The sequence below is a fragment of the Pelophylax lessonae genome (assembly GCF_965119305.1).
Source record: "Pelophylax lessonae genome assembly, chromosome: 4".
NCBI lineage: Eukaryota > Metazoa > Chordata > Amphibia > Anura > Ranidae > Pelophylax > Pelophylax lessonae.
In genome coordinates, this window is record NC_138771.1 from 322,389,012 (window position 1) to 322,403,072 (window position 14,061).

General features: G+C 38.8%; 1 protein-coding gene across 1 annotated transcript in view; it reads right to left on the reverse strand.

The window, feature by feature from the left end:
* Nucleotides 1-9,404, reverse strand: part of LOC309552634 (uncharacterized protein) — a 28,259-nt gene extending 18,855 nt beyond the window's left edge. The window contains exons 1-6 of the mRNA XM_082253574.1: nucleotides 9,265-9,404; nucleotides 6,826-6,866; nucleotides 4,939-5,004; nucleotides 3,399-3,464; nucleotides 2,106-2,291; nucleotides 16-48 (exon numbers count right to left, since the gene is read on the reverse strand). Of these exons, the coding sequence (XP_082109700.1) occupies nucleotides 16-48; nucleotides 2,106-2,291; nucleotides 3,399-3,464; nucleotides 4,939-5,004; nucleotides 6,826-6,866; nucleotides 9,265-9,382 (510 nt within the window). The 5' untranslated portion in view covers nucleotides 9,383-9,404. The remainder of the gene's footprint in view (nucleotides 1-15; nucleotides 49-2,105; nucleotides 2,292-3,398; nucleotides 3,465-4,938; nucleotides 5,005-6,825; nucleotides 6,867-9,264) is intronic.
* Between the last annotated feature and the right edge of the window lie 4,657 nt (nucleotides 9,405-14,061).

Genomic DNA, 14,061 nt, shown 5'->3' on the forward strand with positions numbered 1-14,061 from the left:
TTAATACAAAGTTACCTTTAACAATTCTAGAGCATTGAGTGGAAGTTCCTATAAAAAAAAAAAATAAGCACATAGTGATTCTCTACTCAGAACACATCTGGTGTTTTCATGGTTGCAAAGAAACAATATTATTTGGGGTTAGTTTTAGAATATTTTAGCTAGCTAGGATTTTTTTTCTATTAATGAGCAAAAATAATAAAAACTAAAAAGTTTCCTATTTGGTTGTTTTTTTTTCTATTAATGAACAAAAAGAATAAAAACAAAAAAAAGTTTAAATGATATGGTTAGAAAAATAGAAATAAAAAAAAACAAAAAAAACAAAAAGGAAAATAAAATAAATGGGTAGAAGGGAAAGAAGGAATTTTGGTAGGGCTGATTGGGGTAAGCTAATGGTTAATACAGGGTTATAAAGAAACACATTTAAAAAAAAAAAAACAACACTTTTTTACTTGTCCCTGTTACTTGTGTTTATCCATTGATCTGCAGATAAATGAAACAAAGTAAATAAAAATGTAAAAAAAGTTGCTTTGGATTGATTTACTTAAACTGGAGAGTGCAAACTCTGGTTCAGCTGTACATGGTAGCCCAATGTCCAGCTTCAAACTTCAGCTTGTTCAACTAAGCTTTGAAATAAACAACTGATGGTTTTAATGCAGCCCTGCACCAGATTTTTCACTCCCCCAGTTTTAGTAAATCAACCTCCTTGTATCTGTCTATTTCAGATCCAAACAGTATTTTTAAAAACTGTGTCAGAAGGTCTGTTTTTTGACAGCGGCATCTGTATCATACGCCATATTCGAATAGCAACTCCTGATTTTTATTTTGACAGCTGAGTTGCTGACAGAGGCAGGGAAGGTGAGCTACAGTGGGACAGAAGAAAGGGGCTTGTATAGTTTGAACGTGTATCATTCCCAATTTCAACAATTGGTGGCTGAGTACGCAGGCAAGGCTATCTGAAAACGCATTTGTAAAACATGTAGTTGTGCTTTATGAATGCATAGCTCCCAACTGTCCCTGATTTTGAGCGACTGTCCCTGATTTGGAACAATGTCTCTGTCCCTCTTTCCTCCTCATTTGTCCCTCATTTTGATCTGATCTATATAGTTGTATATAAAATGCACTCCCTATCTATCAAAAAGTGTTTTACAGTGCTAAACCTTTCATCCAATTTCTAAATTGCTGCATTTGTAATTTACAAATGCCAATATAAAGGAATAGTAGTAGTTAAAAAAAAGCACTTGTGGGTTTAACCAATCATTTTTTTTCCATTCTCCTTTAAGGGGGCGTGACAGGAGGTGTGTCCTATGCTCACATACTTTTGCTAATAGGCGTCTCTCATTCCCATCTCAGAAAGGGAGGTATGTGAATGTGCCAGAAGCTATTTATTTATTTTTTTAAGCAGTACCGTATTTTCCGGCGTATAAGACGACTGGGTGTATAAGACGACCCCCCAACTTTTCCAGTGAAAATATAGAGTATGCATAAAACAGTGCAAGTGGATTAAACTTTTCCAAATTCCATTTTAAAGCTGAAAGGAAGGATAAAACAAACCCATGGGAGCTGCCATGCTCCACAACCCCCCTTCTTGCATCCCAGTCCCCTCCACAGTACCCCTCCTTGTATCCCAATCCCCTCCACAGTACCCCTCCTTGTATCCCAATCCCCTCCACAGTCGCCCTCCTTGTATCCCAGTCTCTTCTACAGTTGTCCCGCCTTACTTGCACATTACTCCCTTTCACAGTCCCCTTTACAGCCCCCCCCCTTACCTTACACAGCAGATAGAGGATGCAGCATGTCCGAGCATAAGGCAGGAAGTGTCCAACTTTCCATTCAACAGGCAGATTGGTTGCTAGGACCGGCCCTAGCAACAACAAATCACAGGCTTTTAACTTAGACAGCGGTGGAGGTAGGGGCAGGGGAGCCTGGATGGGAGTTCTCTGTCAGCTTAGGCAGTACGTGTGGCAGCATAGCTGAAGTGCTCTAACTCCCCCCACCGCATATTCTCCAGCTCGGCTCCAGCATCCGCCGTATAAGACGATACCCGGCGTATAAGACGACCCCCGACTTTTGAGAAGATTTTCCTGGGTTAAAAAGTCGTCTTATACGCCGGAAAATATGGTAGTATGACTGTGGTAAGGGTTTAAAATCTGGCTTGTAAGTGAAAAAAGTAACAGGGAACAAATATTTCTAATTAAATAATGTTGAAAGTTGATCAAACCAATTTCAGATAACCATACCAGTAGTTCCAAGACATCCTCCACTGTACATTGTAGATCCATGGCTAGCATAGTCTGAAAAAATATACAAAGAAGTGCATGCTTAAAATATAAACTATACATTGTTACACTTCCAAGTTTTGAAAACATATTTAGGCTGGACCTGAACTCATAGAGTGGAGATTTGCTATGTTATAGGGAACATTTAGAAATGGAAATGCTGCCTAAGCAGTCCCTTAAAAATGTGCATTGGCTTGGAATTTCTTATAAAATAAAAGTAGAAAAAGCCTTTGCCTAAGCATAGAGGCATCTTGCAATACAAGTGAATAAATAGTCTTTTGTTCTCTGCTTGCCTTTTTTTGGACACAGTTTTTACAATGTTGGTCCTCTTTAAAGAATAAGGTAGTATTGGAGCATTACTAAAGCAAGAACAGGCAACATGTAAAGCTTGGTTAGTAGATGCCTTTTCCTTCTTCAACACTTAAAAAAAAAAAGTCTGATTTTTTTTGGTTATATTAGTGTTAAAATGGGCTCTGATTGTTTCCTTAAGTCGCATGTTTTATTAAAATAATATAATTTATTAAATAGTTGTTGCTTTTTTAAAAATGCCTTTGTTTATTAAACTAAAGGTCAGCTACACTTATAACCAGTATTTTGTTTTTGGGTGGCATTTCTGATCAAATTACCCTATTTTTTGGCATAGATCTCCTATCGTAAGTCCAAAAAAGGTCACTTTCTCACAGATAGATTCTGCCTTGATAAAAAAAAATCCACCAGGGAAGCATTAAACTATCATTTGGCTTTTCACTTGCTATGAAACTTCAATGGATCCATGTGGAAGAAGATAGCATGGGAATGGAAATATCAGCAACTACACAGAACAGAAATGTTACATTTAAATGGAACCCTAATGCTCTGCTCACACTTGTATGGGTCCTATGTGCCGTGTTTGCATGGGCACCGCAGCCCAATTTTATTAGAAACGCACTGGAAATGCACAGTTTTTTTCAATGCTTTGGGATGGCATTAAAAATGAATAGCACGACCAAGCTTTTGAGCTGTACATTTTGCCTGTGGGTCAGGAACGCATGCGATTATGCATGGGTTCCTTACCCACACAGATGTGAACCTAGCCTTATAGTTTACTTAAAAATTACCAAAAGTAAAAGTAATCCAAATTACCAAGGTATGTAGTAAGTCTTCGACTAGGCATATTTGTCTTGTTTTTCTTTCCTCTTCAGGGCATTTCTGCAAAAAGTACACACATTTAAAATAATTTAGTACTGTGTACCAGGTATACAGGGTATACTTTATGAAGATGTTAGTACAATGCTATCTCTGCCAGGAAATTCTAGAGCACTTCATGCGTCCCTCTGCTGACCAGCTTTATGGAAATGTTGATTTCATTTTCCAGCAGGACTTGGCACCTGACCACACTGACAAAAGTACCAATACCTGGTTTAATGATCATGGTATCATTGTGCTTGATTGGCTAGCAAACCCAACGAGAATCTGTGGGGTATTGTCAAGAGGACAATGAGAGACATCACACCCAACACTGCAGAGGAGCTGAAGGCTGCTATCAAAGCAACCTGGGTGACCTCAGCAGTGCCAAAGGCTGATTGCCTCCATGCCACGCCACAATGATGCAATAATTCATGCAAAAGGAGCCCCGACCAAGTATTGAGTTCATACTATACTATACACAGATAAACTTTTTAGTAAGCCAACATTTCTGTATTAAAAATACTTTTTTTTATTGGTCTTATGTAATATTCTAATTTTCTGAGATATTACAATTTGGGTTTTCACTAGCTGTAAGCCATAATTATCAAAATTAAAATAAATAAATGCTTGAAATATATCACTCTGTGTGTAACGCATCTATATAAAATATATGAGTTTCACTTTTTGAATTTAACTACTGAAATAAATGTACTTTTTGAAGATATTCTAATTTTATGAGATGCACCTGTATGAACAGACCATCTTTCATTTGCTTTTAAATTTATAAATTCATGCAGCAATGAGTCTGTACATGAATATTTTAACCATCTTCAAGCTGCCTTTGTACTCTCATTAAATGGTGTGGAAAGAGAAGCATTTCTAATCTAAACAACGGTCATGTACACAGGCTTTTACAGATCATTTACATTGTAATGTATGTGCAGGACAACATTCAATTCCAAGTTTTTCTAAAGGCAGCACTCCACGTCTGACGCCTAAAATACAAATAGCAGCTGTGGTCTGAACACTGCAAACAGTGTGAAATAAGCTGTTAATTGGCTCCTGTGTAAATTGGCCCTAGTATGTGTATCTATGAAAGTGAGTTAGGAACCATAGATTGTAAGCTCCTTGAGGGCAGGGGCTGATGTGAATGTTTAATACATATGTAAAGCCCTGCATAAATTAATGGCGATACCTGTAAGAAATAATGAAATGTATGCACCATCGCAAGGGCAAGTCAATAGGAAATGTGTTAATGACCTTTTGAGGCAAGTGTGAAACCACAGATTTACTGGAAGAGAGACTGGAATGAGCAACATGAAGCTCCCTCTTCGAAACTCTTGAAGCCCATTAGGTTGTGTTACTATCAGTTTTCCTTGTGCATTGAAGTGTTATTCTAAATGAATGACACTGAACCAAGTACCACGTGTTGCAGTAACGCATGGCAAACCGTGCTTTCTATTTAACATATAATATTTATAATAATGATATTTACCTTCAAAATCTCAACTTTTTCAATAGTTGACTCTACACAACGGACATAGTGCTGAGCCTTATCTTTCTGAAAACAAATTGTAAATACATTTTATAACAAAGTAAGGGAAGCAAATAAAAACAAAAAAGAATAAAAGATAACTCAGAGAGTTGAGATTTGAGATTTCAGTTCAGTTCAGAGGAAGCCTTTAAAGCAAAACGTCAACCAAAAGGGTAGTTTTTCTCTTCCTCCCCCACCCCCAACTTCTCTTACATATTTGACACCTTTTTATTGGGGGGGGGGGTCCCTGGTCTTGACAGATGCCTGCACCCACTCTGCACTGTGCAATTTTTTGCGGATGTAAGCCGAATTCCCCACCCCCTACCTGCCCACAGCATTCTAGGACACGTCAAAGGTCCCAGAAGACTGTGGGGCCATTCTCAAAGCACAGCCCAGCTCACACATGCACAGTTGGCAGCCAGCTGTGACACCACAAGGGTCACAGCCAGCTGCCCATAGTTAAGATGCCAGCGCCGGGGACTGAAAACCAGTGAAAAAAATGGGGTTGCTGCAACAGTAACATGTTACATGTTACACCCTAAATACAGGTGGAACATGTTACATGTTATAAAATGTGAACTTATCCTTTAAAGAACAATGCTTGAGGCAAATCTTGATTTTAGGTTTATTTAGGGTGTATTTAATAAATCGAATATGACTCTAGTGCATCTTCTAAGTTATTGTTGGGGGGCATGCTTAAGCGCTTTACGACCGCGCCGCTCCCAGGCAAATCGCCGTACATGCTGCCTGACACCCGCAATCGTTCCCCACTGAGAGAGAAGAATGGTCAGTTGTTGTAAACACAGCTGACCGTTCTTCTCCCTGGAAAGATCATAGAGCCCATGTGATCCTTCTATATAGGATGACATGTCTCTATGGTCATTTCAGAAGCCACACCCCCCACCATTAGAATCACTCCCCTAGGCTCACATTTAACCCCTTGATCACCCATAATGTTTACCCTTTCCCTGCCAGTGGCATTATTATTGTATAGTGCATATTTTTAGCACTGATTACTGTAGTAATATCACTGGTCCTCCCAAAAGTGTCAAAATTGTCAGACAGGGGTCCGATCTGTCTGCTGAAATGTTGCAGTCCCGCAAAAAATCGCAGATCGCCGCCATTACTAGTAAAAAAAAAATAAAAACAATAAAAATGACATAAATCTTTCCCGTTGTTAGTAGACGCAATAACTTTTGCTCAAACCAATCAAAATACTCTTATTGCTTTTTTTTTTTTTTTTGCCAAAAATTTGTAGCAGAAAACAAATTGCCCTAAAATGTTAAAACAATTTTAATTTTTAAAATTATTTTTTTTTTTTGAGAATGTCATACAGTAGAATGTGAAAAATATTGTTTTTTTTTTTTTTTTCAGAATTGTAGCTCTTTTTTTGTTTATAGCACAAAAAATAAAAATCGCACAGGTGATCAACTACCACCAAAAGAAAGCTATATTTGTGGGAAATAAAGGACATCAATTTTATTTGGGTACAGCATAACACGATCGCCCAATTGTCCATTAAAATAACGCAGTGCCGAATCGCAAAATAGGGCCTGGTCAGGAAGGGGGCAAATCCTTCCAGTCTTAAAGTGGTTAAGGGGATGCAAATATCAACTTTTAGAATGTTAATTTTTACATGGGAATCTTGGGTTTGTCTGGTGGGACATCAGGGAACAATTTATAAGCACCCATTAGAAATCACCCAGCAAATTACAATTCTTCAGTTCAGGAGGATGCATGTTGTGTAATACTTAGACGTTATAGATAGTTTTAAGTAGTAACACTCTAAATAAAAACCATACAATACACTATACAATACCAAAGCACAATAATATATGAGTTTCTTACATCCAACGGTTTCAGATTAGAGACCAGTCCATTACTTGTTTCTAAAAAAAAAAATGTTGGAAGATGTATTAATAGTGGAAAACCTACTAAGAGAACGTTTTAATCAATATCTAACATTGGCATAACAGCGACTGTATGACAGGTGTACTATAGTGAATAGTACACCTGCCTTGCAGCACTAGGAACCTCAGTGTGACTCCTGTATTTCTTCTGCTTACATTGGTTTTCTTCGGGTACTCCAGTTTCCTCCCACTCTCCAAAGACTCGTTAGTAGTTTAAATGGCTCCTGTCTAAAGTGGCCCTAATATATTTAGGTTTGTGAGTTAGAGACCCCAAATTATAAGTTCCTTTGCGGGCAGGGTCTGATGTGAATGAACAGTATGTAAGCCCCGTACAAATAAATGGTGATATATAAATACCTGTAATAATTTAAATAAGCATTACAGCTTTTATAAATGAAACAAGAATAGAGGATAGGGAATGAGTGAAAAGTTAATAAAAATAAGAAGTGGCATTAAATCCTAATAGTGCAATCATGAATTATAATATGGAAAATAATGTGGCATGAAAACAACTAAACATGCAGTGAATAAATTATGAGCAAAATATATAATTGAAAAAAAATCAATGATTATTCATGATTGTACTATTAGTATTTAGCGCAGCTTTTTTTTTTTTTTTATTGATCAGTTACAGCTGGTATCATAGTTGGTTAAGTGGCTGCTTACCTTTTCGTTCTTTTTGCTTGACCTAGCGCAGATTTTTTCCTGTTTTATAAGGTCCCTTTCACACAGGCGGACCGTTCAGATCCACCTGTCCGTTTTTTTGGCGGATCTGAATGGATGCCCCATGCATCTCTATGGGGCATCGGATGTCAGCGGAGACATGTCAGCTGACATCCGATCCGTCAAATCTGGACGGATGGAAACCCTATTTACCATCCGTCCAGCGGATTGGATCGGATGAGAATGGACAATCGGTCCGTTCCCATCTGATTCCCCCATAGAGAACAGCGGGGACCTGACAGCTCTGTCTCTGCACACAGCGCAGAGACAGAGCTGCCATCCACCTGCTGATTGGCGGATCGATCCCCCGCTGAGATAAACAGAGTCAGCCAACGGACTCCCCTGTGTGAAAGGGGCCTAATGATTGAAAGGTTGACCTCTCCATTTATAGATCCTGTTTCATTCATAGAAGCTATAGTAACAGCTGGGTGAAAAGGATGAACATAGTCAGGTACTCTTGTTAAGTGCCTGTCACAGGTTCAATTAAGCTCTGCTGCACCAGCAGATAATGGTGGCAGGAGTGGGGGGAGCATTAGTGTAGGAGGTTTTCTGCTACAAAGGGACACATCTCACTGAAGGTAAGTAATATCTCTTGTGCAGATTTTTATTTTTTTAAATCAAAACTTAGGCTTTAAATGTTAACACATAGTAATACATTTTTTTTATTTAGACCCTGTAGCTACAGTTAAACAATGTAAACCCAACATTTCATATTTATGATATGTACCTGCTGTACCTTGTGCTTGTTTGAAAAAAGTGTCCTGTTCTCTGTGTATTGGTCCCTTCATATGAAATTCCTGGCATCCTTGCCAGTCACTCTATATTCCTATTACAAACTTACCACACTAGGCATGAGAGCATAAAACTCATAGCATAGAGCCTGCTCTCCTCCAATGATCAGACTTGTGCTGACATGCCCACCTCCCCCTTGCACAGCCATTCACTGGGAAGTTCAATGGGTATGTAATTACTTATAAAAAAGGGAAAAAATTTATTTATAATGTTTTTTTTTTTATGTATATGTATGTATGTATATATGTATATGTATGTATACACATACATATATATTATATATTTTCCTTTGATTTCTATTTTAAAATGAATAGGCTCTTTTACAAGGTGAGGGTTTACATATACTTTAAGCATTAGACAAAAATCATCATTCATGTAGTTATACCTCCTTATTAGTTTTTGATCTGTGATCTTTGAGAAAAGTGGGAATACATGCATTGTTTGTAAAACTATACATAGATATGAAAAACATTTTTACTGACCTATATGTTAACCCAATTATTAAAATCTTATACAAGCTTTATCGTGTTCAACTAATTTCAAATTTTTTAAAAATTATATCGGGTGATCTTGCCATTAAGGTCCATTTGCAGACACTGTTAAAGGGTGACAATGGCCTGTCCCTGACTATAGGCAGCTCTGTACATTGCCAAGACATGTTCTACTGTTTTTAGCATTAGTAAACCTCATTTAGAGAAATGGCATTCAGCAGTTGCATGTTTGCAGACAAGCAGTAGCTGCAAATGAGCTGCGGCAACCCCAAGAAATTCACAGTGCTTTAGCAGATTGTCATTGATTTAGGGTATTCATCTACTTTAAAGATTACGATAATAAAATATACATTGTCAAGGGCTGTTCTTACCAATAAAGCTGGAGATGCTCACAAGAAGGAAAATCACAGCAATCTTCATGATGGCGCAAAATGTTCGTAAAGCTATTAAACTTAACAGATTGTAATTGCTCTCTGAAGTCCAAAGCATTTACCATCCCCTTTATATACATCCAGAATGATGCTTAAGGCAGATCTTGTCAGCTTCCTTGTTTGTTGATTGGCAAGGAATTAATTATTGTCAAAATTCCAGCATCCTATGACAAGGATGTTGTGACATTTATATGTATATTCAGAGAACATGCATTTGTCCTAATTTTGTAATCTAATTATTTAAGCCAACTTTCCTTTTTATATACAATGATTATGAAACTGAACAAATAGGTTTGCTTTGTATCCCACCAGCTCCATGGTGAGAAAAGGTCCACAAAACGAAAAGTAGAGTTAAGGTGACTGCAGTAGAGTCTCGTAACATAGCCATCATTGTATATTGAGAGTTTGAAGTTTAAGTATTATCCTTTTATTGGCTAATTAACTTTGCAAGCTTTCTGGACTTATTGGGTTCTTGTAGAAGCTACATCTACCATAATAATATAGGTTTCAGGGAGAACCTCAAATAGGGCCTTGCTTTTTTTTTAATTTCTGAAAAAGTTATCTATTAGGCCATTCTTTTCAGTCAGGGGTATACGACTACCATTGACCACCGGAGTAAAGGGGCCTACCATTATGGAGTGTTTAAAATGCTCTGTAAAGTCAAATAAATTCTTGCGCTCAGCCAAAGGAAAAATATTGTTCACTGCTGCAACTCTGGTATCCTGAATATCCTGAATATTTGGCCAATAAACTGTACTAAAATAAAAAAAGGTGCACTGTCCCTTTAAATGAAAAAAAATCATAAGTAAGTGCAAAAAAGCAAATGTAAAAACACAATAAATATGTGCTCAAGTTTGAGATCACAAATAAGTGCAAATAAGCAAACACGAAAAACAGTGAATATGTGATGGCGCTCTTAACCACTTTGGCCCTGGATGATTTATCCCCCTTCATGACCAGGCCATATTTTACGATAGGGCACTGGGGTACTGTAACTGATAACACTGATGTCACGCAATGCTGTACCCAAATAACATGTGTGTCCTTTTTTTCCTACAAATAGAGCTTTTTTTGGTGGTATTTGATCACCTCTGCGGTTTTTATTTTTTGCACTTTAACCGCTTGCCGACCTCTCACATTGCTGCTACTGCAGCAGAGCGGCTCGGCTGGGTCCAGCGACGTAGACCTACATCGCTGGACTTCTCCCTCTCTTGGTGGCGTGCGTGCGCAGCCGGAGGCTCGCTCCCGCTGTATTCATCCATATATATTTATTTATTTATCCATATATAATTTTCTTTTTGTATTATTGTTTTATTTTATTTATCTTATTCTTGTATTTATTTTACATTTATTACTCGTCTTTCTTGCCTTGTTGAGTTCTCTTCTTTTCCTCTATTAATTTTTGGGATATTGAGCTATCCGCTGCCGCTGTCTCTCCCTCCTGCTGGTCGGCCCCCGTGGCGTTCCCCGGCACACAAAGGCCCCCGCAGTGCATGCTGGGGCCTGTAGTTTGGGCGGCCCTCTAAGACGCTGGAGGGATCCAGACATCTCCCTTGACGTCATGTGTCCTTCGTTCGCACCTGTTCATGGGAATTATGTCATCTTCCCGCGTCGGCCGCCCGTCTTTGTGTCGGCGGTCATGTGACGTCGGACGCCGATGCGACAGGTGTACGTGGCGACACCGGACGCCACATTGACCGGGGGAGTCCTTCATGGATGGATCCCCTTTCCTGCAATTCCCTGCGGGATGGGGTCATACCTTTGACATTTCGGACAGGATGTGGCCAATGTTGGATACATGGGGACACAGGTGGGTGTAACCCCCACACGTGCAGTCACTTCCCTAATTAAGGCAAGTATCCCTCTGAGAGGCATATATATGCACTCAGAGGGCAGTGTTCCATAACCTTTGGCCACTGCGGACGGGCTCACACCCTGGCTGTCCACATATCGTTTCACCTTCCCTACCGGGTAAGTTAAAAGCAATTGCTTTTGTTAGTGTCTCTCCCCCAAAAATTGTGTGGGAGTTACTTGACCTCATTTACTTATTCCTCCTCCTGTACTATTTAATCACAGGTAATGATCCATCCTATCCCTGTGCTCCTTGTGACCGCTATCGGGGTGCTGACTTGGGGAGGTGAGCGACGGACAGCGGGTGCTCCTAGGGTCATGCTGGGGCCCGTTCCCCACCTCTTGCTTTGAACCTTATTAGCCCCCCTCTTTTCCACCAGTGTAACCAAGGGGGTTATATCAACTACTTCTGGCAATTGGGTTTATCTATAACCATTCTCCTTTCACCCACTGGCTGAATGATCTATGTGAATGCATCCTGCCATTGCGGTAAGTGGATGCATCTGTATATTGGTCAATGTATTATTATTCCCCCTTTTGTTGCCTTGATGGAAAAACAGCCTAACATTTCTGCACATCCTAAAAAAACTCCATGCATGTTTTCTATATTTCTGCAGATGTTGATGTGGTGATTACATGTACTTTACATACTTCCTTGAAGAAGGAATCGCAACTCAGTGTCCGAAACATGTTTGACCTTTACAACTGTATGAAGAACCAGTGATCTACACTCTTACATTGGGCCACATGCAATATCACTTGAACATACTCTTGTGAGTATGTTCCTCAGTTTTTATTGAATTATGTGTTGTTGTTATAGTACGTTCACATTTTAATATTGAACAATAAATGTTACTTTTTATTCACTTCTCCTATTCTTTCATACTTCCATACTACTCAGCCTTGTCCAGTTAAATTCCCCAGGGACACTTGTTTGTTTATATTCAGACACAGCGGGAGTCACGCCAGGGGAGGAGAGGCGGTGATCACTGCCACTCTTCCCCGATCGGCGGGGAAAGATTGAGGAAATCTGTCCGCTTGTGTAAACAAAGCGGGCGGATCTCCTCTGTGACAGACAGGAGGAGATCACAGGATTCAGCATAGCTGAACCTGCGATCTGTGTCTGTGCCACACAGTCCCCTCCCCCCACACATGTTAGTAAGCATGAGGCATACATTTAACCCCTTGATCACCAACAGTGTTAACCCCTTCCCTGCCAGTGTCATTATTACAGTAACAGTGCATATTTATAGCACTGATTACTGTAGTAATGTCACTGGTCCCCCCAAAAGTGTCACAAATGTCAGTTCGGGGTCCAATCTGTCCACCACAATGTCGCAGTCCCGCAAAAAAAATTGCAGATTGCCGCCATTACTAGTAAAAATAAAAAACAATAAAATGACAAATCTTTCCCGTAGTTAGTAAACGTGATAACTTTTGCCCAAACCAATGAAAATACGCTTATTGTGATTTTTTTTACCAAAAGTATGTAGCAGAAAAAAACAATTTGGCCTAAAATGTTAAAACATTTTGATTTGTAATTTTTTTTGGGGGAATGTTATATATCAGAATGTGAAAAATATTGTTTTTTTTTTTTTTTTAAATTGTCGCTCTTTTTTTCAAAAATTAAAAATTGCAAAGGTGATCAAATATCACCAAAAGAAGGCTCTATTTGTGGGAAAAAAAGGACATAAATTTAATTTGAGTACAGCATTGCACGACCGCGCAATTGTCCGTTAAATTAACCTAGTGCCGAATTGCAAAATATGGCCTGGTCAGGAATGGGGTAAAATCTTCCATTCTTAAAGTGGTTAAAAATACGCTCATTGAGAATTTTTTTGTCAAAGACATGTAGCTAAATACATTTGGCCTACATATATGACAAAAATTTAATATTTGGATATTTTTAAACTGTAAAAGTAGAAAATGTAAATTTTTTTTTGTGAAATTTTCGCTATTTTTTTTATTAATATCGCAAAAAATTAAAAGTACAGAGGTGATCAAATACCACCAAAAGAAAGCTCTGTTTGTGGGAAAAAAAGGACCTAAATTTTGTTTGGGTACAGCATTGCATGACCGTGCAATTGTCAGTTAAATTTGTGCAGTGCCAAGTTGAAAAAAGTGGCCTGGACATTAAGCAGGAAAATCCTCCGGGGCTAGAGTGGTTAAACAAAAAAGGCCAACAATTTAAAAAACAAAAAAAAAAAACAGTATTTTTTTTCCCCAAAATATCTTTATTGAAGATTAATAGGAAAAAGGAATGGTATACAGCAAATACACAATAACGTCTGTGTCAACAAGGATAAAGAGGCTTCAAACACATACTTATAACGGTATGGAGTTAGACATCAAAAACAATAGGTGATATATCATAGCTTATATGAGCTTAAAGTGAATCTCTGAGTGTGAGGAATGTTCCCATATATCCAAGTTGGAATGTCAACAAGACTCAATAAGAGAGATTGAATTTATTCTGCTGTAAGACATATAACCCCCCCGGAGGAGGGGGGAACTCGCCCCCCGCATCCCATTGGGCGCAGGGCGCTCGTCCCTCCCCCCAGAGTGGGAGCAATGTAAAACAGAAAAAAAAAAGAGATATTAATTCTCAGTGGGGCAGAAGAGAGGGGTAATATAGAAGTGGGTAAGAAGGAGGGGGGGGGGGGGTGTGAGGAGGGTAGGATTCCTAGTCTCTGTCCCCAATGGGATAGAGGGGTAAAGTTAAGTGATGGATTATTAGAGCAATAAGTGTTGATCTAAGATTTTAGCGTAAGACTGCTAGATTGTGAATATATGATCGGAAGGTAAGGAGTATACTCATCCCTCTTTTAGGGGTGAGAGGAACTCATCTTAGTTCTAGAAGAAGAGTCATTGCTCCTATCTAGGCCA